This window comes from Monodelphis domestica, chromosome 1, assembly GCF_027887165.1.
Source record: "Monodelphis domestica isolate mMonDom1 chromosome 1, mMonDom1.pri, whole genome shotgun sequence".
Classification (NCBI taxonomy): domain Eukaryota; kingdom Metazoa; phylum Chordata; class Mammalia; order Didelphimorphia; family Didelphidae; genus Monodelphis; species Monodelphis domestica.
Window position 1 is genome coordinate 442,441,646 of NC_077227.1, and position 26,113 is coordinate 442,467,758.

Here is a 26,113-nt window from a genome sequence, read left to right on the forward strand (position 1 = left end):
GCTCACACAACTAGAAGTGTCAGAGGTCATATTTGAACTCAGGACTTCCCATCTTTAGGTCTGGTTCTCCATCCCCTGAGCCACCCACCTGCCTCCTTCAGTTTCCTTTTTTTTTTTTAAGGGGGATCATGATTACTGTTGCTGTCCTTAGTGCTGGAAAAGACCAATGCTGGTGATATCGACTTTTATAAATTGTATTTAAGTGAGGCAGAGTAATACAGTGTCATCAGCCTCCCTCTCTCTTCCAAAGTCAATCAAGTCTAGGGGCAACACAAAAGACAAGAGGACTGGTGGTGGCTAAGGATGCAGTGGATGACCGTGGCATCTTTGATGTACAGCCAAGCTCTAAGTACTCTCCAGTGCCTGCTTCTCCCACCTTCTTGGCCATTGGAATGAATTGGTCTCCTCTGTCCCTTTTAGAAGAGGAAGTCTTCATGTCAGCTCCCTAACTCCTTGCCTACCTAGACTGTGCATGTTATTGCTTCTTGGAGCCACAGGTGAGAACGGGGGCGGGGGGGGGGGGCAGGCGAAGAGTGAAGGTGGATAAGCAGCCCTGAAAAGAGCTCAATAAACCCTCCCATCGGAGGTCGTGGTCTTCCCTGAACACCTTTTATATCTCAAGGGGATAAACTAGCACCTCCCTCTTGGAGTGGAGACTTGGGAGGATCAGAGGAGAGAAGGTGCGTTAGTTAATGTGAGCTAACATCAATGACTTCCTAGCTGAGTGTTCTTAGACAAGTCCCTTAGTTTCTCTGGGCCTCACTTTCCTTATCTGTAAAATGATGAGGTTAGATGAGATGCTCTTTCCGTCCTAAATGCTATGATCTAAATTCATCTCCATCACATTTTAAGGATAGGACCTGCGTATACAAAGACACTTCCTTAGGAGCCCTAACAGCGGTGGGCACACAGCAGTCACTCTGATGGCTCTAAGCAGCAGATAAGTGGCTATCATTTACTCCTGTCCTTTCACACCAGTCAGAGACACTAAGGCTAAGCTGCTAATAGTAGCTTTTCACACGTTCAGGTTATAAGAGTCCGGATCCTAGGAGGGGGTGGGGGCACCAAGCCTCAGGCAGGAAGCACTGGATCTCCATCAATCCAACATGAGCTCAGTAAATGCTGTGCCCTGATTATGAGCAAACGGCTGGAAGGCAGGCACCTGTGCTTCTTTCCTGCCTCTCTCTAAGGGTGACCGAGGAATCGGGGACCCATAGGACTTTATTAGTTTTGCAAAACCTCATAAAACAGAAAAAGAGAATCCATGTGCCCATTTCAGACACACACACTCACAGAGTCACAGATGGAGAGGTTTCTTTATTGGCATTTGCAAAAGAAATCCCTAATATCAGGGGCGGAGTTAAGAGGTTTCCAAACCAGAGGCTCTTGGCTGCATAACTCTGGACAAGGAACCGCAGTAATGGAAAGTCAATTTGATGATTGAAGTTCTTTCTATCTGATACATCTGGGCTCTTGAATAAATGCTTTTAAAATGAAATGACTTTCTGTCTCCTGAAGCATACTTTAAAACATATCATTGTTTACTTGATTGAAGAGGGCTGTGCTGAAATGGGGGCAATTATTGTAAATGGTTCAGAACCACTTGCTCTGTTCCCTTTCTAGGAAAAAATCTGAGCCAGATGCAATTAGTGACTGTGCCCACTAAAGACTCAAATGTTGAGAGTCCTGGCACTTCCTGTTATTATCATCACTTGGAGTCCTCACCTGAACCACTGAGGCAGAACTCCCCCAGGACTGATGCAGGGACCCATGTACTCAGGCATGCCTTTCCATTGGCCAGAAGTAGCAAAGGCTGAAGCATAATCTCTGTAGGATTGGCTGGTCTGATAAGGAACCAAGGCCAAGGGACTAAAACCTCCAGGCCTCCCTAAACTTCTCTGGGCATTTCTGGATCCCAGAAATGGTCAGCTGGAGCTACAAATTTCATTAAGCTGAAGATTTGCCCAGCTTTAAAGAGATGCTGCTAGGGCAGCTAGGTGACATGATGGATAGAGTGCCTGGTTTGGAGGCAGGAAGACTCATCTTCCTGAGTTCAAATGTGGCCTGAGACTCTTCCTAGCTATGTGACTCTAAAATAAGCAGGGTTAAGTGATTTGCCCAGTTTCCTCATCTGTAAAATAAGCTAGAGAGGGAAGTGGCAAACCACTCCAGTATCATTGCCAAGAAAACTCCAAATGGGGTCAGGAAGAGTTGGACACAAATGAAATGACTAAACAAAAAGAGATGCTACTAGAAGAATTCTTTCATAGATCAAGCACTGCCTTTAAGTCAAGGTTAACTTCCCTCATTGGGGGAGTTTCTTTAGAGATCAATGAGTACCTCAATTGGTCCATATTTAACACTTTATTTCCTTTAACTTGGGAGTTCTGCTCTTACTTCTTGTTTCTCTCTTCACTTAAAATTTCTTCTAGAAAACATATATTCTCATGAATTAGATTTTTCTTCCCTTCCCTCCCGAAGAAGGAAATTGAAATCCATTTTGTAAATCAACAGAGGCAGAAATGATGACTTACCCCATGGTGGCTTAGTTCATATCCTTCCCATGTACATAATTATTGCCTGAAATTGAAAAATGCTTTGTACTTCTTGGGAAAAGGCACCAACCATATAAATGCACAGTGCTATTAATATTTTAAAAAAATCTCTTAAGAAAATCATTTACTTTTCGCTGACTGATAAGGTGATGAGAACAGAGCCAAGGTTATTATGGACTCCTTTTAACATGGGTTTCTTTATGAGATAGGGTTTCCACGGGCAGTTAATTGCTTTCAGTTTCTCTGTCTTCAAGAAAGGATAACAACAACAAAAAAAGATGCTGTAGAAGGAGCCATGCCTATGCTTCCATTTTCCTATTTGTGGTGCATTAGCATTCAGTAACTGTACTGCACTAAACTCTGGGGCTGTTGCTTGAAATGCTGCCATTAAATCCTGATATTCCACATCTGGCGTGTTGCCTAAACGTAGTTCCGTGTGTCAGAGTTCAGGCTATAGTCCTAGAAATCAATACTTCAAACTTGTATGTTTCTGTAACCATATAATTACACTCAATGGATAATCACATTCTTTGCCCACTTGAAAGTTAGAGAATCAAGTTCTTTTAATAGAAGGAGAGGAAAGACAGTCTAAAATGTCGGTGGTCTTGTATCCTAACTCAAGCCCCTGTGTGGAATATGATTCTTCACAGCTCAGGATACAGTTCTCATCTGTGCAAGGGAACGTGGTAGGGCAGAAAGAATAATGGATTTGAAGTCAGAATCTGGGTTCAAAACCTAGTTCTAGGGCAGTTTGGTGGCTCAATGGATAGAGTGCCAGGCCTACAGATGGGAGATCCTGGGTTCAAATTTGGCCTCATGCACTTCTTAGAATGTGACCCTGAACAAGTCACTTAATCCCAATTGCCTAGCCCTTGCTGCTCTTCTGTGGTCTTAGCATTGAAACTAAAAGTTAAGGATTTAAAAAAAGCCTCAGTTCTGCTACTTACTGTGTAATATTGAATAAATCAATTCCATTTGAGCCTCAGTTTCTTTGTCTATAAGTAGAGATAATAGTGTTCTATCTAGCTCACAGAGTCTAAGGGAGGAAAGTCTTTTGTAAAAATTGGGAGAAAATATTCAGAGAAATTCCAATAGTAATGAATCATTTTTAAAGACTCATTGAATTAAGAAAAGGTATTTGCTACTGATCCATGACCATTCTAGGATGACCCCTTAATTTTATCAAGAGCCTTGTAAACACTCCTGCTTTCTTCCAGTCTTCCAATAATGTCCAGGGATCCAAGTCTTTTCACATCCCCACTGCCCCCAAATTAGAAGCATTTGTACACCAAGATTCCTTTACTTGAAATGGTGTGGCTACTTCATATCTTTTAATCTCCTGCCTAGTGAAGTGAGACAGGATCGACACATCTAGTTATAAGCCTGAATAAGGAAAGAGTCACCTACTGCATCCCTTCCAGTGAGAGCCAGCTAAGGAACATCGGTCCTTACCAACTACACTGCTACTACATCACTAAGTTCTCCAAGCCTTTACCATCTGCCCTGCTGATGAGCCCTTCAAACTCCTGGACACTGTCATCTGACCTGATGATCCACTAAAGTACTCCTGGGCTTTCTATCGGCTCTGCACTGCCGCTGAACTCTTTTTGTATGTATTGCCTCTCCCAATTAGAGCATAAACTCCCTGAGAACAGGGACTGTCTTTTTTTTCCAATTTTTTTTTTCTGCTGAGTATTTAGCATAGTGCTTGGCACATACCCTTAGCACTTTTTCATCCATTTTATTCATCCATTCATTATAGAGACAGTGTTAGAAGGCTGAGGAGGTAAGAGGAACATTTTGCATAGTTTTAGGATTTTGCATGAGGATGTCCAAATATCTCCCATTTGGAGAACTTCAGTGAAAGCAGAGGGTAAGAAAGAATTTCAAGTAGTGTAGGAGAGGCATTAATTGCTAGGTGTCAAGAGCTTAGGAAGCAATGACCTGACATCCACTTGAGAGCAGAGCCAAATTGCAAAAAAAAAAAAAAAAAAAAAACAAACAAACAAAACTGCAAAATCAACATGTTCTCTAAATAGTGGATAGAATTCTGGGTAGGAAAGCTTTTGAGTGCTCACTTAATTCTACGGCCACACATGTGCATAATGAGTCAAGAGCAACAACTCACTTCAAAATCAAAGGAAAATACATACATTCACAGCCACAATTGAAGATACAATGAAAGATATCATTTTTTCTTTAAAAGAGTAACTGTGACTGTGAGCTCTTCACCAAATGCCATTGTAACATATAAAACCAGTCCAGGCTGACTTTTGATCTTTCTGGTCAGAGCAAAGCAAATAGAGGATTGTCTTCCCAGACAATAACTTTTTATCACAACAGAAAAACTCCAACTTACCATGGCAAAGTTGTTTGTGGCACATACTCCTATCTCTTTTCTTCCCAGTGGCTGAACAAGAATGAGACTAATTCTCCATCCTAGCAATGGGATTTTTCAGATTTTACCATATTTTTTCCCCACTGGGTATGCTAAGGACCATCTTTTTATGTAACAATGGAATCCAGTGTTACAACCCTGCAGTCTATGAATTTTATTTCTGTGTGAATGGAAATGTGGGAGGTGTTGACTTAATTGTGGAAACTCCAACTAGGCTATAAATATATCTTTTATTATCTTGAAGATAATTTCATTTGATTCAAGAATTGGTGAGAGGCTCAAAAAATGAAAATATCCTAGGTTTAGGGATTAATTTGATCTACATTTCAAATTTGAGAGATCTAGTTTTATATTGTTTTTCTGGAGTTAACTTTCGGGAGTTCATCCTCTTACAGGCTTTGGTCTAGGGTTGCATTGCCAATGGGACCAAGACTGCTGTAGCCGAAGGTACCAGCTTTTGAATAGTTCAACTCTATAGAAAGAATGCTCTTTTATTTGCTCCATCTATGAAGATGACAAACATGCTCGAATCTACTGTCATCAAGATATCTGCCTTTAAAACATTTTATAAGCTACAAAGTATTTTATAAGTGAGAACTACAATGATTTTCATAGGAAAACCAGCAGGCTTTATACAACCTTTGCTGAAAATTTGGGATGTGGGATTAGTTTCTTTTGCTTTTCTACCTCCATGAAAAGTGCTAGTGTTGAAAGCAAATCCCTCCAATGCCAATGACAGAGGCTGCCAGGCTCACTTTCTCATAGATTGTAAGATTTAGAGGTAGTCCAATTTTTTTTCATTCTATAAATTTATAAGTGTTTTTCCAGAAAATCATTTGCTTAGGAAGGGGTGACCTGACACCCCGCAGTTAGAAATAGGAACCTAGCAAAGTTAAATGACTTTTCCAATCTTACAAGTACTAAATAGTTGAATGGAGATTTAAACCCAGCAGATCCTTTGATTCCAAATCTCATGATCCATTTAAGTAATCCTGTAAACTGTCTGTACATAGCTGTTTACATATTGCCTTTCCCATTAGACCATGTGCTCTGTTTCCCTTTTAGGTATTCCTTAGCATCTAGCACAGTGCCTGGCACACAGGAAGCACTTAATATTTATCACCTGGGCAGCTAACAGGAGAAGTGGATAGAGTGCCTGATCTGGAGTTGGGAAGACCTGAATTCAAATTTTGCCTCACACACTTAACTAGCTGTGTGATCCTGGGTAAGTCATTTAAACCTGTTTATCTCAGTTTCCTCAGTTGTAAAATGAGCTAGAGAAGGAAATGGAAAACACTCTAGTATCTTTGCTGAGAAAATATCAAATGAGGTCATGAAGAATGGAAGGAGACTGAAAGGACTGAATGACAATAAAACATTTTCACCTGGGACCATATCTGAATTGAGCTCTCAGAGAGCCTTCGTGGCTTTGGTACTGCTGTTCTCTAGGACTAGTACTTGCAGAGATAAATATTCTCTTGTGAGATACACACACCCTTGACTGGCTCACAAGACTGTAGCCAAGAACCTTCAGGAATGGCGCTTGGTTATTTGAGCCAGAATCGGTTTTACTTTTCTCATGTGCCTGTGTGTCCTTTGCTGTTAGAGATAAATATGCAGATAGGCTCTCTTAGTTGGGACCTAATGAAAGTTCAGATTGTTTTTTTTTTTTAAGAAACAAAGTTTTGAAGGAAAAGGGGCAATCAGCAACCATAAGAAATATTTCATTCAAATAAAGCTTGCTGTCTTTCCAGTTTTGCAGTGTATGATTTAAGTGCAGAACAAGTGCCCCCACTGGATGCCCGGAGACAATCCTGCTGCTTGTTGCAGAGCGGATCTGTCTTCTTCATTGTCATTTTTTGCACATGAGGCAATTAGAGATGGTCCATGCAGTAACGTCCCTGTCAAGCACCGAAGGATGTGAGTTCTTAAGACAGCCCTCATTATAACAGCATCATTCTGGAGTTAGTGACCAGCCTGGGTCTCCTCTGGGCCATCTTTGAAAAAGCTCTCATAAGAGATCAAGAGAAGGATGTCCTCCTGGCTTGGGCGCTTGGGCTCCTCCATAACTAGGACACAGTCTGCTCACGGCTCCTCTCCAACTAGCCTAGGACATCCTGGAGGGTCATCCAGGGCTTGCTTGCGTTTTGTCTTCTGAGCTGTGGGCTCTGTTCATAGTAACTTGGTACTTAATGTTTGTTTGAAGTGTATTCGTCTTGCTTGGTGACCTCCTCGGCTTCCATGGGTTCCCTTTTCATCTGGATTCCCAATTCCATATTCTAAAGCCCTAACCTCTCTCCTGAGCTCTGGTCATGCCCCATACATTGCCTACGTGACCTTTCCAAGTGGCTGTCCTATAGGCATCTCCAACGGGCAATCCCTCGAGGCTATCACTGTCCATCAAGGCCCCTCAGAGCTCAGTCATCCTCAACTCCCCATGCTCATTCTCCACATCCGGTCAGTTGCTAAAACGTGTTTCTATTTCTGCAACTCCAACATACGTGTCTATGCCTAGACGTGTTTGCCTTCTCTGTCTTTATTCTCTTTATACTTTGTCCATAGATGTTCATTTTAATGACAGTGAGCTCCTTGAGAGCAGGATTTTTCTTTTCTTTGCGCCCTCAATGTAAGCACAATGCCTCACACACAGTAAACATTTAATGCTTGTTGGCTTGACTCCACATGGGCCCCCTTGTCTCTATTCACCCATCTACCACTGTAAAATTGAGACCCTTATCCAAACTGTCCTGGTCTAGTGCAATATTCTTCTTTCTCTTAACCCTTACCTTCAGTCTTAGAGTCAACACTGAGTATTGGTTCCAAGGCAGAAGAGCAGTAAGGGCTAGGCAATGGGGGTTGTGACTTACCCAGGGTCACACAGCTGGGAAGTGTCTGATTTGAACCCAGGGTCTCCTGTCTCTAGGTCTGGCTCTCAATCCACTGAGCCACCTACTTGCTCACAATAATCTTTTGAATTTTTAAAAATTTATTTAATGTTAAAAAAACCTTATTTTGTCATTTGTTTAAATTTTTAAAAAATTTAAAATCTTTTTGTTATTATTCATCCTTTAATAATCCTTCTTTTAAAGATTTTCTCAATCCAGTCTTTTCTTACCTTTCCGATTTCCTTACCTATCACTAATCTCTTTGTTGGATATGGTCAAATATCCTGACCAACTTGCTCATGCACTATTTTCCAATGATAGCACGATCTCCTTTGATTCAGAATAATTTCTAGGATGGCAACTGCTCTTTCCTCATTTTGTCTCAACAGATGATATGCTGGTAAAACAAGGAAGCATCTTTCTCATGAGACAATAGCAGAATCACAGAAAGTTTCAGACACAGACATTTACAAGAGACTTTTAATGCCTGACAATTATATGAAACATGACAAAGACACCCACAGAAGAGCTCTTAAACATTAGCATTAAAGTGGCTTTCGTAATCTCCTCTCTAACATGCCGAACACAGGATCTCTTTGAAATTTTGGTAAACTACTGAATTGACTTTTCTCCCCACAAAAAAGAAAAAAAGGATCATGCATTTTCATACACACTAGAAGTAAGACTTCTGGAATTCTGCCGGGTTTGAGAACTGATGTTCTGTTAGATTTTGGTTAATTGTGTGATAGGTGGTGGAGGGATGGTGAAGACATTCAGTAGCAGAACATAACACTCAATGCTTTCCTGGAAGCCTTCTGAGAAATTTGGTATTTTAGGCTAAAAGATTTCGATTCCTGAATATAGGCTCTACCTAACTCTTGAATGAATTTTAAAGTGCAGCAAATGTGGGGTGGCGGTGACAATAAACATTCACTTGTGGATTGTATCAAATTCTTAACAGCGACTTCCAAACCAAATCTTTACTTTCCTTCTATCTGACTAGATAATCTTATTTATGGCTTTCACTTTAATTATACTCTAGTGATCATGACATCATGAATCAAATGAGATCCTATATCTCAGCTGAAGCACACTTCAAGACACTTGATTTTTGAGAGGCGTCTCTCATTAAAAACAAAGTAGCTGGACTACAGTATTTCTGCTCCTTCAGTGATCTCCTGTTTTATATCATCTGACTTTAGCAAAGGGTCATAATGAGAACCATCTGGCCGGCCAATGCTTTTATATCTTTTGTAAAACCATGAAGATGCTGCCCTTTACATAAGGGCCCGTTCTTGATTCTAGTTTCATGAAAAATGTCATCTCTACAAATAAATCTGTATGCTTTCTTTAATAAGAAAAGTATATACTCCAACCTCCTCCTGATGGGAAGCTCAAGGCCAAGTGCCATTTTTTTACCCCGAGGGCTTGAAAAGATCAATGCCTTTTGCTTCCTTCAGAGGAGTTCTAGTTGGTTGATCCTTAAATGATTTACTATACATTATTTTAGCTTCTGAAGTCCTTTTCAAGGTTTGGGGAAGGGAGGGTAAATGTGAAACATATAAATATATGTGAATAACAGTGAAGTCAGCTTACATTTTTTGACTAAAGCCTAAAAAGTTTAACAACGTATTTAGTAGCTCTTAAAAATAGCAGATGAAATTCTCATACTTCAGTGATGCTAATTTTCTTTCCAATGTCATTGAAGCATATTACTAGTTCCTCTTATTAGAATAAACATTCTGCATAAAGTACTGTGTATGTTCTTTGAGAGCAGCTTTAGTTTGTATTGGTACCCCCAATTCTCAGCAAAGTGACTGCTAGCTACATAAGTGTTTAATAAATGTTTGTTCAAAGATTGATGGGCCAGAACTCAGATATATGTAATCCTTGGGTTGCTGTTAATCACTGAATTATGATTATGGATATGACAAGTTCTTCTAAGTTTTATGTAAAGGGATAATTACACTGACTCTGAATTAGGTTTATGTTATAGATGCAACTTTATCATGAGAAATGGGATATAATGAACATCTTTTGGGCATCTTCAATATTTATTCAGTGCTTAATAGTTCAGCTTTTAAAATGTAGTCCCTGGGAAGATGTCTATAGATTGGATGTGACTGAAAAGCACTTTTTTCTTGAATTTTTACTTTCTCATTTTCATAAAAAAAATCCTGAGAAATATAAAATGAATAAAAGAATGAAACTTTTCTTATTTTTATGGGGTATGTTTGTGGTAGTTATGATGCTTCAACTCAAGCTCTAAAACCTAATCAAATGCCAAAATAACATGATTTGGGGATGATTTTTTTTAATATAGAATATGTGTAGTGATTTAGAACAATAAATGTTACAAGAAGTTTTTATCATAAACTAAGCAATAACAAGAGGAAACTCAAAACTAATGTACAGATTCCTGTTCTTTGACAATAAATTATAATGAAAAACTCAGACACAGAATGTCATATATACAAGCTGCTAATGTGAGCACTCAAATAAAATGGCCACAAAAGTCTTTAATCTTGATTTAATAAAGTTTATACAGTATCAAATTATATCAAAAGTCTAAAAAAAGCACAATGAAAGTTTTTAATCATGTTTACAAATTATTTTATATACCATAAAAAAACCAATGAAATGCCAAAACTAAAGTTAAAAAGAAAATCAAAGGTTGTAATTCTTTATCAGCTCTAGAAAAAATGTGACTGTCTCAGGTGAGAAGCCTTGGATTTATTAAATACAAGAGAAATCACAATGTATGGAAGCAAAGCTACCTTTTTTTTTTAATGAGCACAGACTTGGAGAATTAAAAACATTCATAAGCTATAAATACCACAATAGTGAATTAAATAATGTTCCCTTCACCAAAATTAATGAGCTGTCCATTGGTGGCCAAACATTGGATGTGATTCAATGTTGAGAATTTCAAAGAGCTGTTTAATTTCAGAGTTTCTACACATAATTTGCAAAGGCTCATATATCTCAAGGTTCTAAAATATTCTATTATAATAATGTAACTAAGATAAAATACTCTTAAAAGGCAACAAACCATTCACCTACTTCTCACAGAAAACACAGGCTAAGGGAACCAGTAATTAAAAGGCAGCCTTATAGAAATTAGTTCAGAAGAAACAGATGGATGCAACATAACTCTGGGTCATAATTGGCACTGAACCACAGTAACTCTAGTTTTAATTTGACAAATTCAATAACAAATGCCCATCTCAAAATATATGCAGTGAAATAATTACTTTCATGTAACTGGAATGTTAAAACCATTGACTCAAAAAATACTTAGTGGAAAGAAAAACAGAAGGAATGTAAAAACATGATGGAAACCTAATTTTTAAACTTCTTTGATGATCAAAACTTGGTGTATCTATAGATTTTAAAAGTCAGTGTCATTGTTCCTGTGCATGCCTTTAATTATGTTGGTAAAACTCAACAGCTAGCTTAAGCTTATGTTTACAAGACATCAGAACAACCAGTTAAATAGTGAAGTCAGTCATTTAACTGATTGTTTACATGACCCCAAGCAACAGATGCCTGTTTTCCTCCACCTCCAATGAACCTCTTAAATTTACCAACTGATTTGAGTGCTGTCAGAGAGGGAGCACAAGGAAATAAAACCTTCAACACTATAATAATTAATGACAAATGAAGATGTTTCTAATTTGAGGGAGGAAAAGAAGTTGACTGCAGAAAAGCTTAAAAACATACATATGTGCAGTGTGTGTGCTGTGTATGCTGCGTATATACATACTAGTGCATCAACTTTGCCTCTAGACGATTAGAAGTCAATGGACATTGACCCCTGTGCAGAATCCTCTCGTCCTCTCACATAAATTTCACAGGGAATCTCCTCCATCACTCTGTCTTCTATGGCCTGTTCAGAACACTCATGTGACTGTTTGAAAGTGTAACTGCTTTTTTTGAAGGTGCTATTGAATGTCTTCATTGGCTGAGGTTGTGCAAAATCATTACGGAAAGGAAGTTCCATGGAACTGAGGTTGGTCCTGCTTTGTTTTACATTGGAAGCTTGGGATCCACAATGATGATCATGAATACAACGGGAAGCAGTGGAAGAGCGGCGCATTTTCTGGTAGTTCTCCAGTTCTTCTGATAAATCAGCCAAATCTGCAGAAATCTCTTTGTCCCTTAAGGAAAACAGTTCATAATGAGGAGGATCAAACACTTCTTGGAATCCAGTTTTGTTAAAAGCAGTTTTGCAAGCCATGACCTTTTTTCGAGGTTGTTTGACTTGAACCAAAATAGAAATAATGAGAAGGACCAAGACAATCCCTGATGTAATGCCAATGATTGTTCCATGTGTTTTGGTGATCTGTTCAAACAGACCTGCTTTTTTCTTCTCTGTAGAAAGAAAAAGGTTGAGTCCATCAGGATCAGTGAATATGTCCTTATTGCAAACATGCATTTTTAATAAAAAGTGCTGAACCCGTTGGTAAAATACACTGCGGATGGCACAATTTAAAATTCGACTTATAAACAAAGGGAGAAAGGCCACGAACATTAATTACCATGAATATTTGTCAGGTCAGATAGCCAGAACTCAGGTAGTATAGGCAAAGGAGATAATGGTTTCTGTGCTTAGAGAGGGCCTATGAATGTATGCAATTTGCAAATTAAATTGTGCCAAATTCAAAATATTGTTTAATATCATCTTGTTTCTTGCTTTTGCATTATTTAATAGCTTTGGTCAAAAATATCACTGACTAAATTTTATCCACATTTTTTATACTATTAGGCATTGATAATAATAATACTTAAATGACCGATTCCCCCCCCCCCCCCAATTTGTTGAACTATGAATAACATACTCGGGCATAAACAAGGATTTAATATTTTTCAATGATTAACTGTTGGTACTTCATGTCAAGTACACAAGATGGCAGTATCAGATTACAACACCTTTTAATTATAAGGTATTTAATGTCTTTCTAGGAAAATACAAAACAAAACAAAACTAGGCAAATAATTTTGACAGAAGGCTTGCACACATCTGACCAATATCTTGTAGGTAAGATTTATTTATACTTCAGACATTACTTATTGGGATGATATAGATTAATAATCTCATTTTAATTTTAAATTTTATTTATTTATTTTTAAAACCCTTACCTACTGTCCTAGTAATAACTCTAAAACAGAAAGACAAGGGCTAGGCAAATGGGGTTAAGTGACTTGCCCAGGGTCACACAGCTAGGGAGTGTCTGAGGCCAGATCTGAACCCAGTCTCATTTTAATTTTAAAGAATTCTAAAACAAAAACTGAAATAGAATTGCTTTTATTTTGTAAAGTTTTCACAATTTTACTAAATTTGTGAATTGAAAATTCTCATTCTCATAAATTTAAATTAAATAGGAAACACTGGTTCTACCTTTAAAATAATTTTGAGAACTAAATAAGACTGGTTTTAAAGCAAAACAAGTCTTTAACATAAAAAATAAAGATAGTGGTGACATATTTCTAAAGAGCGTAACCTAAAATTCTTTTAAAGATAATACTTTAGTTACAAGGCAAAAGTATTCTTTCTTTTGTCTTTACTCTAGTGCAGGCCAGAGAAGGTCAATGATCCATTAAAATGAAAAATTTAGAGCACATTTCTCCATTTCTGCCAAAAAAAGCTATGCTAAGCACATTCATAAAACAAGACATTTTAAGACTCCTTAATGAAAGGCAAGTGACACTCTTCTCTCAGAGGTTGGACTTTGCACTGTATTCACCTTTACAATGATTTTCATCCCAAGGGTATGCACAATTTTGAACACCATTGCAGACCAGAGAATTATTGATGCACATATTACTATGGCAAAAGAAAGTGCTGCCTGTGCAGGGAGCTGTAGGGAAAAAGAAAGCTATTTGAGTCATCAAGAAATTATAGAGAATGTATAGATTATTAATTTCTCCTTTCTAAAACTATTATCCTGATTTCAAATAGAAAGGAAAAAACTACCACATTGCATGCAAATAGTATGTTGGCAAAAGTAACGATAATTACTCCTGTGGATCTTACTTTATAAGGTATCAAATTGGGAACATCTTTATCATTTTAATTTCTAGAAACATAATATTTATAATCAACAATTTTTCATTAGTCTACTCTTGCTGTTAACATACTTTGGACAAGAAATATAGTTAAGTAAATCAAAACCAAGATTTTTTATTTCTCAATCACTATTAAAGGTAAACCATTGTTTCACATCATGATAGTATGAATTTTTGCCACGATTTTAATGACTTTGATACATAGCACAATGAAGTTTTTCAAAATATTAAAGGATGCTGGCACAGGACTTACTTTCTAACTATTAAAATAAGGACAGAGTAAACATAGACATATGTGCTTTTTTCATAAAAAAACTCAAAAAATTATTTGCTATGTCACAGACAAAAATGTGGAACTGAAAATTGCAAATGTGAAGATCGAAAGTCGTGGTTATCAGAAACTTTATCAGGACTGTTTCCAAAAATTTTAAGGGGCCTGAGTTACGAGTTTCTGGACAAATTAGACCTGATCTAACAACATGAGATTTTCTAGACTGGAAGAGATGAAGAGATATCTAGTTAATAGGAGGATATCTGTTGTTTTTTACTGGATTGTTAAGGTTTAAAGTGAACAGTGATTCAATTTTGTGTTACAAATGCACACAGAATTCCTTTTGGGAAGATAAGCCCAAGGTCAGAGCTGATAGTTACTGATTTATTAAATTTGGGGACCTGCTCAGCCTAGAGGACATAAAGGATCTGAAACTCAAGAAGTGAGAAAACTTAAGTGTTTTCCAATTGACATAAAGGCTGAAAATATTAGAAACAATTCTAGAAGTGGCCAGTCATTTTGGCACCTTTTATGAAAATTATTAAGTGAGATATATTTATTTTCTGGGAGGCCAAAACAGCAGAATTGTTTCTAGAGAGAAAATACCAGCTTCATTAAGTAAGAGGAATTGGAAACAGTATTAGATCAGAACTTGATGTAACCTGAAGTAGTTTTTCTGCCACCTCAGTAGGAAATTTAAAATTTACTTGGGCCATGGATATATTTCTAGAACAGAACTCCAGAGGGAGGTCTCCTTATATTCCTTGGATTAAAAAAAATTTTTTTTAAACCCTTACCTTCTGTCTTGGAGTCAATACTGTGCTTTGGCTCCAAGGCAGAAGAGTGGTAAGGGCTAGGCAATGGGGGTCAAGTGACTTGCCCAGGGTCACACAGCTGGGAAGTGTCTCTAGGCCTGGCCCTCAATCCACTGATACAATAATTGCATACAAAAACATCATTAAACACAATTTGACAGAAAATATAATTTGGTATAAGATGGATCCACCTTGGACCCCATTGAAGATGAAGCTTAATTATCTATAAAAAATCACCTTGTCATAAAAGTCTCATCTATAATCTTATTATGGGCACTAACCCTAAAGTTATACCAAGAGTCTAGTAAAAATTGAATAATTTGCTCAATTATTTTCTTGGTCACATTTATTGACATACAACCTTAGATTTATCTTTTACTCGAATAAACTTCTCATCTTGGTATTTGCATTCCTTTACAGTCTGGCTATAGTGTACCTTTCCATACTTATTTCATATTACTCCTAAACTGGCTTACTTGGCTATTTTCTGAACTCACACCTCTGCCTTTGGAAAGCTGTCCTCCATGCCCAGAATGCACTTATTCTTCACATTCATCTGACTATCTTTACCATCCTTCAGAGTTAAACTTAGGTACCACCTCTCAGGGGAAATCATTCCTGACCTCTCTTCCTGCACCCACCCCCAGTTGTTAGGAATTCTCTCTTCAATTGGTGGCATCCTTTCAGTTTCAAAAACTTTGCTGCCATGAAGTGAGTGGCTAAAAATATTTTACTGTTCACATGGGTCCTTCCTCTTTCTTTGATCTCTTTGGGGACATCCTGTAAAAAAATCTCTTTACCTTGTGCTGACTTATGTAAATATTGTCACTCTCCTCTCCCACTCTAAGCAAGCCCTTGATGGCTTCAATTTCTCAGAATTCTCAGCACTTAGTTACAGTACTTTTCCCATAAGAAGAAATTAATACCTGCTCACTGAACTGAGTTTTTTGTTTTTAGATTCGTCACTAAAGACTTATAGTACTTTGTTGGGGACAGCTAGATGGCAGAGTATCAGGAGAGCCAGGTCTGGAATGGAGAGGATCTGGGTTCAAATCTGACCAAAGATACTTTCTAGCTGAGCTTGTCTGGGCAAATCACTTAACCTTGCTTGCCTAGCCCTTGCCCTTTGTCTTAGAATTGTTTCTAAGACAGAAAGGGATATATATATATATATATATATATATATATATATATATATATATATATATATATATATGTATGTATGTATGTATGTATGTATGTATGTATGTAGTACTTATTGGTCAGTTAGAGGTTAATTCATTCTTTGCTGAGCACTGTACTAGAATTAAAATGTGGCTTTGAATTCTAAAGTCAGACACACACTGTGTGACTGAAGAATGCTTCATGGCAAGTACACATACTGGGCATCTTGAATCTCCCAATCCTACCAGTCACTTACCTTGGCTGAATCATCTCACTTTTTTTGAGTTTCAAGATCTTCATCTGTAAAAGGATGGGATGGAATATATAGCCTCTAAGAGCTCTTCTTGTTCTGAAATTCTACAATTCTATCACCGTTGTGTCTTTTTTTTTTTAAACTCTTACCTTCCATATGAGAATCAGCACTGTGTATTGGTTCCAAGGCAGAAGAGTGGTAAGGGCTAGGCAATGGGGGTCAAGTGACTTGTTCAGGGTCACACAGTGGGGAAGTGTCTGAGGTCACATTTGAACTCAGGACCTCCCATCTCTAGGCCTGGCTCTCAATCCACTGATCCACCCAGCTGCCCCCACATCTTTTTTCATCTTAATGTTTTATTTAACTAGTGACTAGTGTCTTTACTAGGAATTGCGTGGGTAGCAAAATTATGCTTATTTAATTTATCAAAGTGATAAGAAGTATTTGTATCTCCTGTTAAAATTCCTGATAGACTCATAATGTTTAATAAGAATTAAAGAAGTTTTTAGTCTAGGATTCATGAACTTGTTTTTTTTTTATATTTTGATAACATGAAATTGTTGAGAACCCCTGCTTTAGATAAATACACACAGTACCACTAATTTGAACACACAGTTTCAAAACAATTATAATCTATTACATTTCTCAGTGCGGGACATCAACCATTTGGTTCATTTGTCCCATTTTAGTTGTGACATAAGTATTACAAAACCAAGTTACATAATGTATATTCTTGGTGGTATAAAAATTGACCTGGAGAAAAATATGCCAACATTTTTGAATAGGATATTCCTAAAAACTGGAGTATTTCTTTTCTATAAGTTATACTGAGAACATTTCATGGTCATACTTTTAAAAACTATGGTATGCAGCCTGAATAATAGGTTGGTTACTAATTATATCCACTTTTATATTCACTATGTAAAATATGTATTTCCATGAAAAGATAGCAAGAAGCTACTTTCCAAAATTTGCTGATTAGAGAAGTAACACAGTAGGACACCTTTAGGGTGTTTTGAATTTTTATGTCAATTTAATTAACATTAAGTTAATGTCTTTAATGGGGCAAGGCCCTGGTGATATAATCATCATTGGCATCCAATTTTCATATGTAATAATCAAAAATAAATGCAATCTGGGGGTTGCTCTTTCTTTTTGCCATTTAAGAGTGGTTCCCTTTAAATTTTTCCACTATATTTTATAAGTTTTGAGGAATAGAATTCTAATTACATAATTCTCTTTACTCTGTGAATTACAAGAATAATTAAAAATCAATGTTATTTGTCAGAATTTATTATAATTTGGAGGTTTTAGAATCACAAAGGTACCCTCTAAACTCTACAGCACGTTAATAGTTTTTGTAAGAATAACATTGATTACCCATAAAGTTTATGATATCAAACCATACATATATTTTTATTTTATTTTTTTAAACCCTTACTTTCCATCTTAGAATCAATACTATGTAAGGGCTAGGCAATGGGGATTAAGTGACTTGCCCAGAGTCACACAGCTAGGAAGTATTTGAGGTCGAATTTGAACCCAGGACCTCCTGTCTTTAGGACTGGCTCTCAATCCACTGAGCTACCCAGCTGCCCCCTCAAAACATACATACTGACCAAATCATAAGTCCATATTTTGTATAAATATTACAAGACAACACCAACCACAGTGACATATTTTTCTCTCCTTATAGTCTCAAGACTCTATTTTTCCTTTCCACTGATTTCTGGGTCGCAAGATCAGGGAGCAAAATAAAGCTGGGGTTCCTGTTTTAGTTCTCCTATGACAAAATGTGGAAACAATGCTGAGAGATAGTTATACCCTTCAACTGGGCCTTAAGGGGGGCCCTCAGGCAATATGCTACTAAAATCATATTATGGATTTTATTTTAATGAAAATATCTTCTGCTACTTTCACAATTCTACTCCTAGAAATTATTTTCTTAGTACCATATCCTTTCTTAGAGTCAGGTGTATATTAGTATTCTGTGCCTGGGAAGAAGCCAAACACCATCGATTGCTATTCTGCATTGTCCCCTTAGCTGAGTTATGCTATTTCAGTCACATCTGCAATCTGCAATGGGTAGGCGTGAAGAATCTGTCATGCAGAATTAGTCCATTTATATAAACCTTTTCAGAAATATTGATTGTTTTCATGGATGGATTAGTAACAATTACAAATCATTAACAGTTTAAAGAAGTCTAAAAATAGCCCAATGATTTGAAAATAATGAGCATGTAAATTCACTGTTTAGAGATCTGAAAGGTGCTTATCACAGGGAGAATTTCAAACTGGAAGTCTTTGTTTCATAAAAATCCATGAAATTCCCTATTGATCTACACTACATGCTCTCTTTCTCTCTTCCCTACTCGATGCCCCCTACCAGATTCATTTTCTGGTCCTTTGATTATTCTGTTACAAGTCTAGGAGCTTCAAGCTAGAAGGCAAACAAATGCTCAATCTGTAGCAGTCTGACAACTTGTGTTTAAATTTGATGATTAGCTAATACACATAGAAGATTTTTTCAAAGAGGAGATCTCTTTATACCTTGTAAACTGAGTTGGCAGCATGAGGTAATATGTGTGTAGAGAGACTTACCAAAACTCATAATTCATGAATGTGAATTAATTTCTATGCCCTAAGGGTAAAGATATCAACAAATGGTATGTGTGTGTATATGTTAAGAATAGATACACTAAAATGGCTATTTTCTGTTTTAACTGCAGTTCTTTGTGTAGTAGGAAAGTTTATGAAAGTCTTTAAATTCTAAAAATCACAACACTAGACCTTGTCCATACTGACAACAATAAGCAACATTTGTTGAAGAAATGATTTGCTTCTTGGTTCCAACAGCATGGCAGACATATCTTACCTGAATCTACCATATATATTACATACACACACAAATACATAATTATATCACTCTAATACTTTAAACTCAAAATTTCCACATTCAAATGACATCTTTCCCTCTTCCTTAAATATGCTTCTCCCCGCCTTGATCTTCCTTACCATTCTACAAGTACAACCATTCTCATTGGCTGGAAGTCTCATGGTTTAACTGCCATGAGACCTTTCCATTTTCCTTACACCCAACTAAATTACCAAACACTACCAATTCTACATTTGTACCGTCTCTTGCTTTCCAGGACCACTTCCATATTTTAGACTTTCATCTTTTGTCTAAATGATTTCAAAAGTCTCAAACTTGTCCAACTCCTTCCTTTTAATTCATCTTGGATATTGTTTCTGCTGGATGTACAACTAATTATGAGACTTATATATTAAAAAAATCATCAATGGCCTTCCATTTCCTACTGAATAAAATCTGAAGATGATAGCCTGCCATTCAAAGTCTACCATGATCTTAGCCCAACCTTCCTTTTCAGCATTGTTTTCTTAGTTCATAGAATTTCTAAATTGGAAGAGAACTCAGTGGTTATCTAGAACAACCCTGAAAAAAGGACTTTGCTTTACTACATATCCATTAAATAGTCATCCAGTCTTTGGGAAACAGGGAGAACCTATTAAAAGTAGTGCAAGAATTACTTGAAACAAGCAATTGTTTTTATGTACAAAGTTTCTTTTTGTGATGACATTGGTCATTTGTATATGTTTCTGCTGAGACTAAGCCATCTCAGAACATATGATCTGGACCATATTAAGTCAGAGTGAGCTGGTCTTCCCTTCCTTCTTTAGTTTTTTTCTCAGTTACAGGCTGAATTTCATTACATATAGGAATTTCATTGCTCTTTTTTTTGTCTTTTCGTGTTTTTTAAAAAAATCTATATTATACTAAAGAAATGTGAAGAAGGTATAGTTCTTAAATAGCACACTTCAATAACTGTCAGAAATGAGAGATTTTGCAATATTTGTTGGTATCATTAACACCTACAAAGAAACATCTGTTGTACTGAAGTGCAAAGGAAAATACTCTCAAAAACAAAAAGAAATTCCAAGAATTAACTGAAAAAGTCTGATCAATTCCCCAAGAAGCAATGAAGTCTCTTCTCAGGGACCTAGAAACTAAAGAAATTGTAATTTATTATTTTACATTGTAAGTTTTACATTTACTTCTTAAATTTGGAATAAGACCAGTAAAAAAAAAAACTGCTAAGATTTGCTTAGAAGAAAAAAAAATGCTTATCATGGGCAAGATAACAAAAACTCAAGTGTTGAAGATTAGAAAAAGGTAATTTTCACTGTGAAACTCACTTTTTCATTTAGGACTTTTCCAAGACCATCACAAGAAGTCCAAGGAAGTGTAAATCTTAAGTAAAGTAAAGTCTTTAAGTAAAGTAAAATCTTAAGTAAGTAAAATCTAAGCATCTTCATTAGACTACAAAGTGTCTATCAATAAAATCATTTGGATATTAAATATATTTTGTTTTAATCAGTTGAGAGTCACCATATTATTCCCATCCTAATTGAGACCACAAGAAAAACAAACCCCTTATGAATATGTATAGCCATCAAAACAAATTTCTATAATGGCCATGTCCAAAAAATATTTGTCTTATTCTGCATTCTGAGTTCTTCAATTTTCTATCAGGAGGTAAATAGCATGTCTCATTGGTCCTCTGGAATCTGTTGGTCAATACTTTGATAAATGCTCAGCGCAGTAGTATAGAGCTATATTTTTGTATATCCTTAGAATTTGTCTAGTTCTTTCTCCTTCCTCCTCCCTCTTTCTTTCCCATTGAAATGTATTTGTGTATTCTATTCTCTATTTATTGTTCCTTCTTTTGACCAGTTCAGATGAGAATAAGGTTCAAAGGTCAGCCATGTTCCACCCTACTTTTTATTTGTATAGATGCCTACCTCTGTATACTAATTATACAAGATAATTTTCTTTAATATTCCTTTTTCTACACCCCCAAATCCCTCCCCCCCCCCCCCCGCCCAAATTGTATTCCTTTTCCTTTCTCTTTCCATTCTTAAGATCATTAAGAGATAATAGAACCACTCCCAGACCATGTCTATTTGGACTTCCTCTATGGACTCTGATAATGATTAAAGATCAGAAGAGATAAATTTGTTATTTCCACTTAAGTGAATATATAGTTTATCCTTGTTTATTCCTTTTATCATTGTTCATTCATGCTTACCTTTTTATGTTTTTCTTCACTCCTGCATTTGAATCTCAAAGTTTCCCCACACCCTAGTCTTTTCATTAGAGATGCTTGGAAATCCTCTGCTTCATTAAAGATTCATCTCCCCTGTCCCCATTAAATTATTTTCAGTTTTTCTGGGCAAGTTACTCTTGGATATAAACCTATATTCTTTGCCTTCTGGAATATTACATTCTAAATTCTTCACCCCTTTATAATAGTGGCTGCTATATCATGTGTGATCTTGTTTATGGCTCCTTGGTACTTGAATTCTTTGTGACTGACTGCCTGGTGTATTTTTCTTGGACCTGGAAGCTTTAAATTTGGATTATGATATTCCTGGGAGTTTTTATTTGGGAATTTGTTTTAAGAGGTAAATGGTGGATTCTTTCTTTTTCTACTTTGTCCTCTGATTCTAAGAAAACTGGACAGTTTTAAGATTTCTTGCATTTTTTCTTTTTGCTAGTTGCTTTTTCCTATGAAATAGATTACATTTTCTCCTATTTTTTTTGCCTTTGGACTTTGTTTTAATATTTCTTGTTGCCTCATGAAGTCAGTAGCTTCTATTTGGTCAATTATAATTTTTCAAGGAATTTGTTGCTTGTTCAAGGTTTAAAGAATAATTAAATTTCAATTAAACAAAACCTTTATTAAGTGCCTACTAGTTTTAACATATTGGAGCAACTAACTGGTATAGTGAATAGGATACCAATCCTGGAATCATGAAGACTTAAATTGAAGTCTGTCCTCAGACAATTACCAGTCCTGAGACTTGCCTCAGTTTTTCATCCAAAATGAGAACACACGGGAAAAGGAAATGGCAAACCCTACAGTGACTTTGTCCATGGGGTTAGACATGACTGAACAACTGAGCAACAATAATAAAGTTTAATATGTTACTTAAAGAGCTATATATGTATAAGCAAAACAAAACACTTCTGTAATATTGTCTAGTTTAAATATCTTTGAGTAATCCCCTTCTTTTAGAATTCCTGTTTCTGGAAATTCTTTTGACTAAATGATAACAGCCTTAGATGCTCCTTTGTCATTGTGCAAGGTTTTAAACTTCTTGTGCCAAGCTGTTTTTCCCCCAATTCTTTTTTCCATAGTGCTTATTTCTTTTTCAAAATTCTCCTAAAATGCTCTCATCTCATTTATAAAAACATTTTAAAATTCATTTAAAACTCTTGATTCATCTGGCTATGTAGATGTTTTGGAGTCAGTCTCTTTGTGTTTATGTTGGGGATTTCTTCTTTTGGTATCTAAATGTCTTGATACCACTGAAGAAAGGATTCACTTATATATTTAAACTGAAAAGAAAAATTGTTCTGGAATCCTAAAAATTTCCATATAAGAAACTGAATACTACAACATGACCTAGCACCATGCCACTTATCACAGAAGGTTAAGTAATACATCTGAGAACTGGGGATAAATGTGCTTCAGTGCACCAGGTACTTGCCTGATTTAACTATCAATGAAAATCTAAGGACTAGGCTTGGAAAACTGGGTCTGTATATTGCTTAATATATAATGAAAACAATGTGTGATTTCATGACGAAGAATTAAGAACTATGCATTGAAATCTTGCCAATTATGTAAGACAGTTATTGAAGCAAAAAGATATATAACTTCAAAGAAGGTTTCTTTGAAGTATGAAAAGTTTCATGGTTTAGTGTATAGGTCAATACATTTAGGTATTTTACTTTTTCCCAAGTAATTTATAGCCTACTATGCCTTCTGGGATGGCACATTTCCTATTTTCCATAGCTGTAATTATTAAGACGTTTTCTTTAAATGAAATCTAAATATTTCTATGATACTTCCACCCAATGTTTCTAACTTTTTTTCTGTGAGCCCAAGTAGAACAAGTCTAATTCCTCCCTTCTTCTACATGATAGCCCTAGAAACACTTTAAAGGTCTTTTGAAATCTTCTTTTCTTTGGGCTAAACACCTTCATTTGCTTCAAGCAGTTCTTATAAGATATGCTATCTTGAGGTTTTTCTCTATGCTAAAATGTCCTCTTCTGAACATTGTCTAGTTTATTAGTGTCCTTCATGAAGTGTGGCACTAAGAACTGGATATTATACTACAGTTGTAGTCTGACCAGGAAAGAGTGTACAGAAGGCTATCTATCACTTTTCTAGCCCTGGACATCAAGCTCCTCTTAAGAAAGCTGGTGATTAGATTACTCTTTTTGTCAGACATATCATACTGTTAACTCATTTTGAGTTTTCAATTTACTAAACTCACAGATCTTTTAGAAGTACTTCTGTTTAGTCATAACTCCTCTATCTTGTACTTGTATTTTTTTTAAATTGAAGCATGACTTTACATTTATGTATCTATATTAAATTTAGTATAAATTTAGCTGGTGGAGATTTATTAATATTCTGATTGTCTTCCAGTTTAACTTTCTCTCAAGTGTCATCTGAAAATCTGATAAGAATGCCACCTATATCTTTATCCAAATTAATGACAAATGCATTCAATAGTAGAGGGCAAGCACAGACCCTTGGGAGACCCCACTGGCAACCTCCTTTCTAGATGACATCAAAACTGTATTTTTTTTAAAACGCTTGCCTTCTGCCTTAGAATCAATACTGTGGTAAGGGCTAGGCAATTGGAGTTAAATGACTTATGCAGGGGTCACAATGCTAGAAAGTATCTAAGGCCATATTTGAACTCATAACCTCCTATCTCTAGGCTGGCTCTCTATCCACTGTGCCTGGGTCTAGCCATTTAACTATTCAGAATCCTCATAGCATAGCTCACACCCTTCTAGCTTTCCCACAAGAATAGATGGAGATATTATCAAAAGGCTATGCTAAAATCAAGTTAAGCTACCAGCATCTTCTTCATTTACTAATTTGGAGGTCTTATCCAACAAGAAAATAAAGTTACTTTGTTATCATTTGTTCATGATGAAGTCATACTTGATCTTTATGATAATCATTTCCTCTTCTGGACATTAAATAACATTGTCTTTAATAATATGTTTTAGAATATTGTTAAGAATCAAAGTCAAATGTAGGGGGCAGCTGGGTAGCTCAGTGGATTGAGGCCTAGAGCCTAGAGAGGCCAGGCCTAGTTCAAATCTTGCCTCAGACACTTCCCAGCTGTGTGACCCTGGGCAAGTCAGTTGACCCCCATTGCCTAGCCCTTACCACTCTTTTGCCCTGGAACCAATACACAGTATTGATTCCAAGTTGGAAGGTAAGGGTTTAAAAAAAAAGTCAAATGTACTAGTCTATAATTTACAGACTTAATTTTCCACCCTTTTAAAAAATTTAAGGCATTTGTTCCTCACTCCTGTACCTCATCCATATGTGATATATAAAAGATCACTGATACTGGCTCAGCAATCACACCTACAATTTTTTTAACCCCTTATATATTTTGCTTAATGGCCTAGAAACCCCCAAGTACTTTTCTTTCTTTTGAGAGAAACTTATACTATATGTTTTGCTTTTTTTTCGTGTGTGGGGGTGAGGGGTTGATTTCTCATCAACTGCAGTCTTACCCCAGATCTCCATTTAGGATTACTCTAAGTATCACAGTGATTTATTAGAGAAATTGGCTTTTCATCTGGAATAAGGCCTTTACCTCTACAGAACCCCAAATCCATGTTGGAAGAGGCTCATGTGTAGGGAGATCATTTGGGGTTATATTTCCCATTTGAGGAGGAAAACTTGGTTTTTTTCCTTTTTTCCTTTTAAAATTGTTTTAGGGTTGGGCTAGCTCTTTACATACATTAGCATAGGCACAAGCTACAGAAACATTTAAAATGTTTATATTTAGAATTTGTTTATCTCTCTATTGGGAGTAATCTCTAGGGGGGGGGGGATAATCAGTTATGGGAGATTTGGGTCCTCAAAAAGACTTAAATTTGGGAGTGTCTAAGAATTCTGTATCATAGACATTGTTGAACTAGTAAAGAACTGTGCCTAATGGATAATTAATAGAGCCTCAGTCACAAGAAAGTTATCCAGGAGTGGGTTCATGGACCAAAATGCCTCAGGGCATACCAATTCAGTAAGAGAACAATGACCTACATCACCATGATCTTAAGAGATAGGGGAACTCTTCAGTTTGGGTGCTGATCCAACCCTGTGAACCTGTATTATAGTTATTTATATACATGGCTTATACTCTTCACTAGACTGAAAGCTCCTTAAGGGCAGGGGCTGTGCCATATGAATTTTTAGACCTCTCACAATATCCAACACAGTGACTTAAATATAATAGTTTCCCAATAAGTGTTTGTTGAGTGAAAATACATATTAAATGGAGGAACTGGTTATTTCAGATTTTTCTTGTCTTTACTATTTATTCAGAAACATCATAGCCCAAATCACCATGTGGCAATTCAAATGAATTATTTATTTTGACAGATTGAATAGTTCAGTAATATTTTAATATAGTTTACTATATAAATATGCAATCATAAAGCAGCAATATGAAACTACCAAACCCCAAATCACTATTAATGAAGGATCACATGAAGGCAAAAACTATGATAAAAAATAGTTTATTGTCTAAAATTTGATGAATTATACACCTATACTTATGTAAAACATTATTTTTC

General features: G+C 36.3%; 1 protein-coding gene across 2 annotated transcripts in view; it reads right to left on the minus strand.

Annotated features, from left to right (window-relative positions):
* Positions 1-10,135: 10,135 nt before the first annotated feature.
* Positions 10,136-26,113, minus strand: part of NETO2 (neuropilin and tolloid like 2) — a 35,968-nt gene continuing 19,990 nt past the window's right edge. For both annotated transcript variants that reach the window (XM_007474822.3, XM_001370051.5), the window contains exons 8-9: positions 13,586-13,699; positions 10,136-12,212 (exon numbers count right to left, since the gene is read on the minus strand). In XM_007474822.3, coding sequence (XP_007474884.1) covers positions 11,632-12,212; positions 13,586-13,699 — 695 coding nt within the window. In that variant the 3' untranslated portion in view covers positions 10,136-11,631. The remainder of the gene's footprint in view (positions 12,213-13,585; positions 13,700-26,113) is intronic.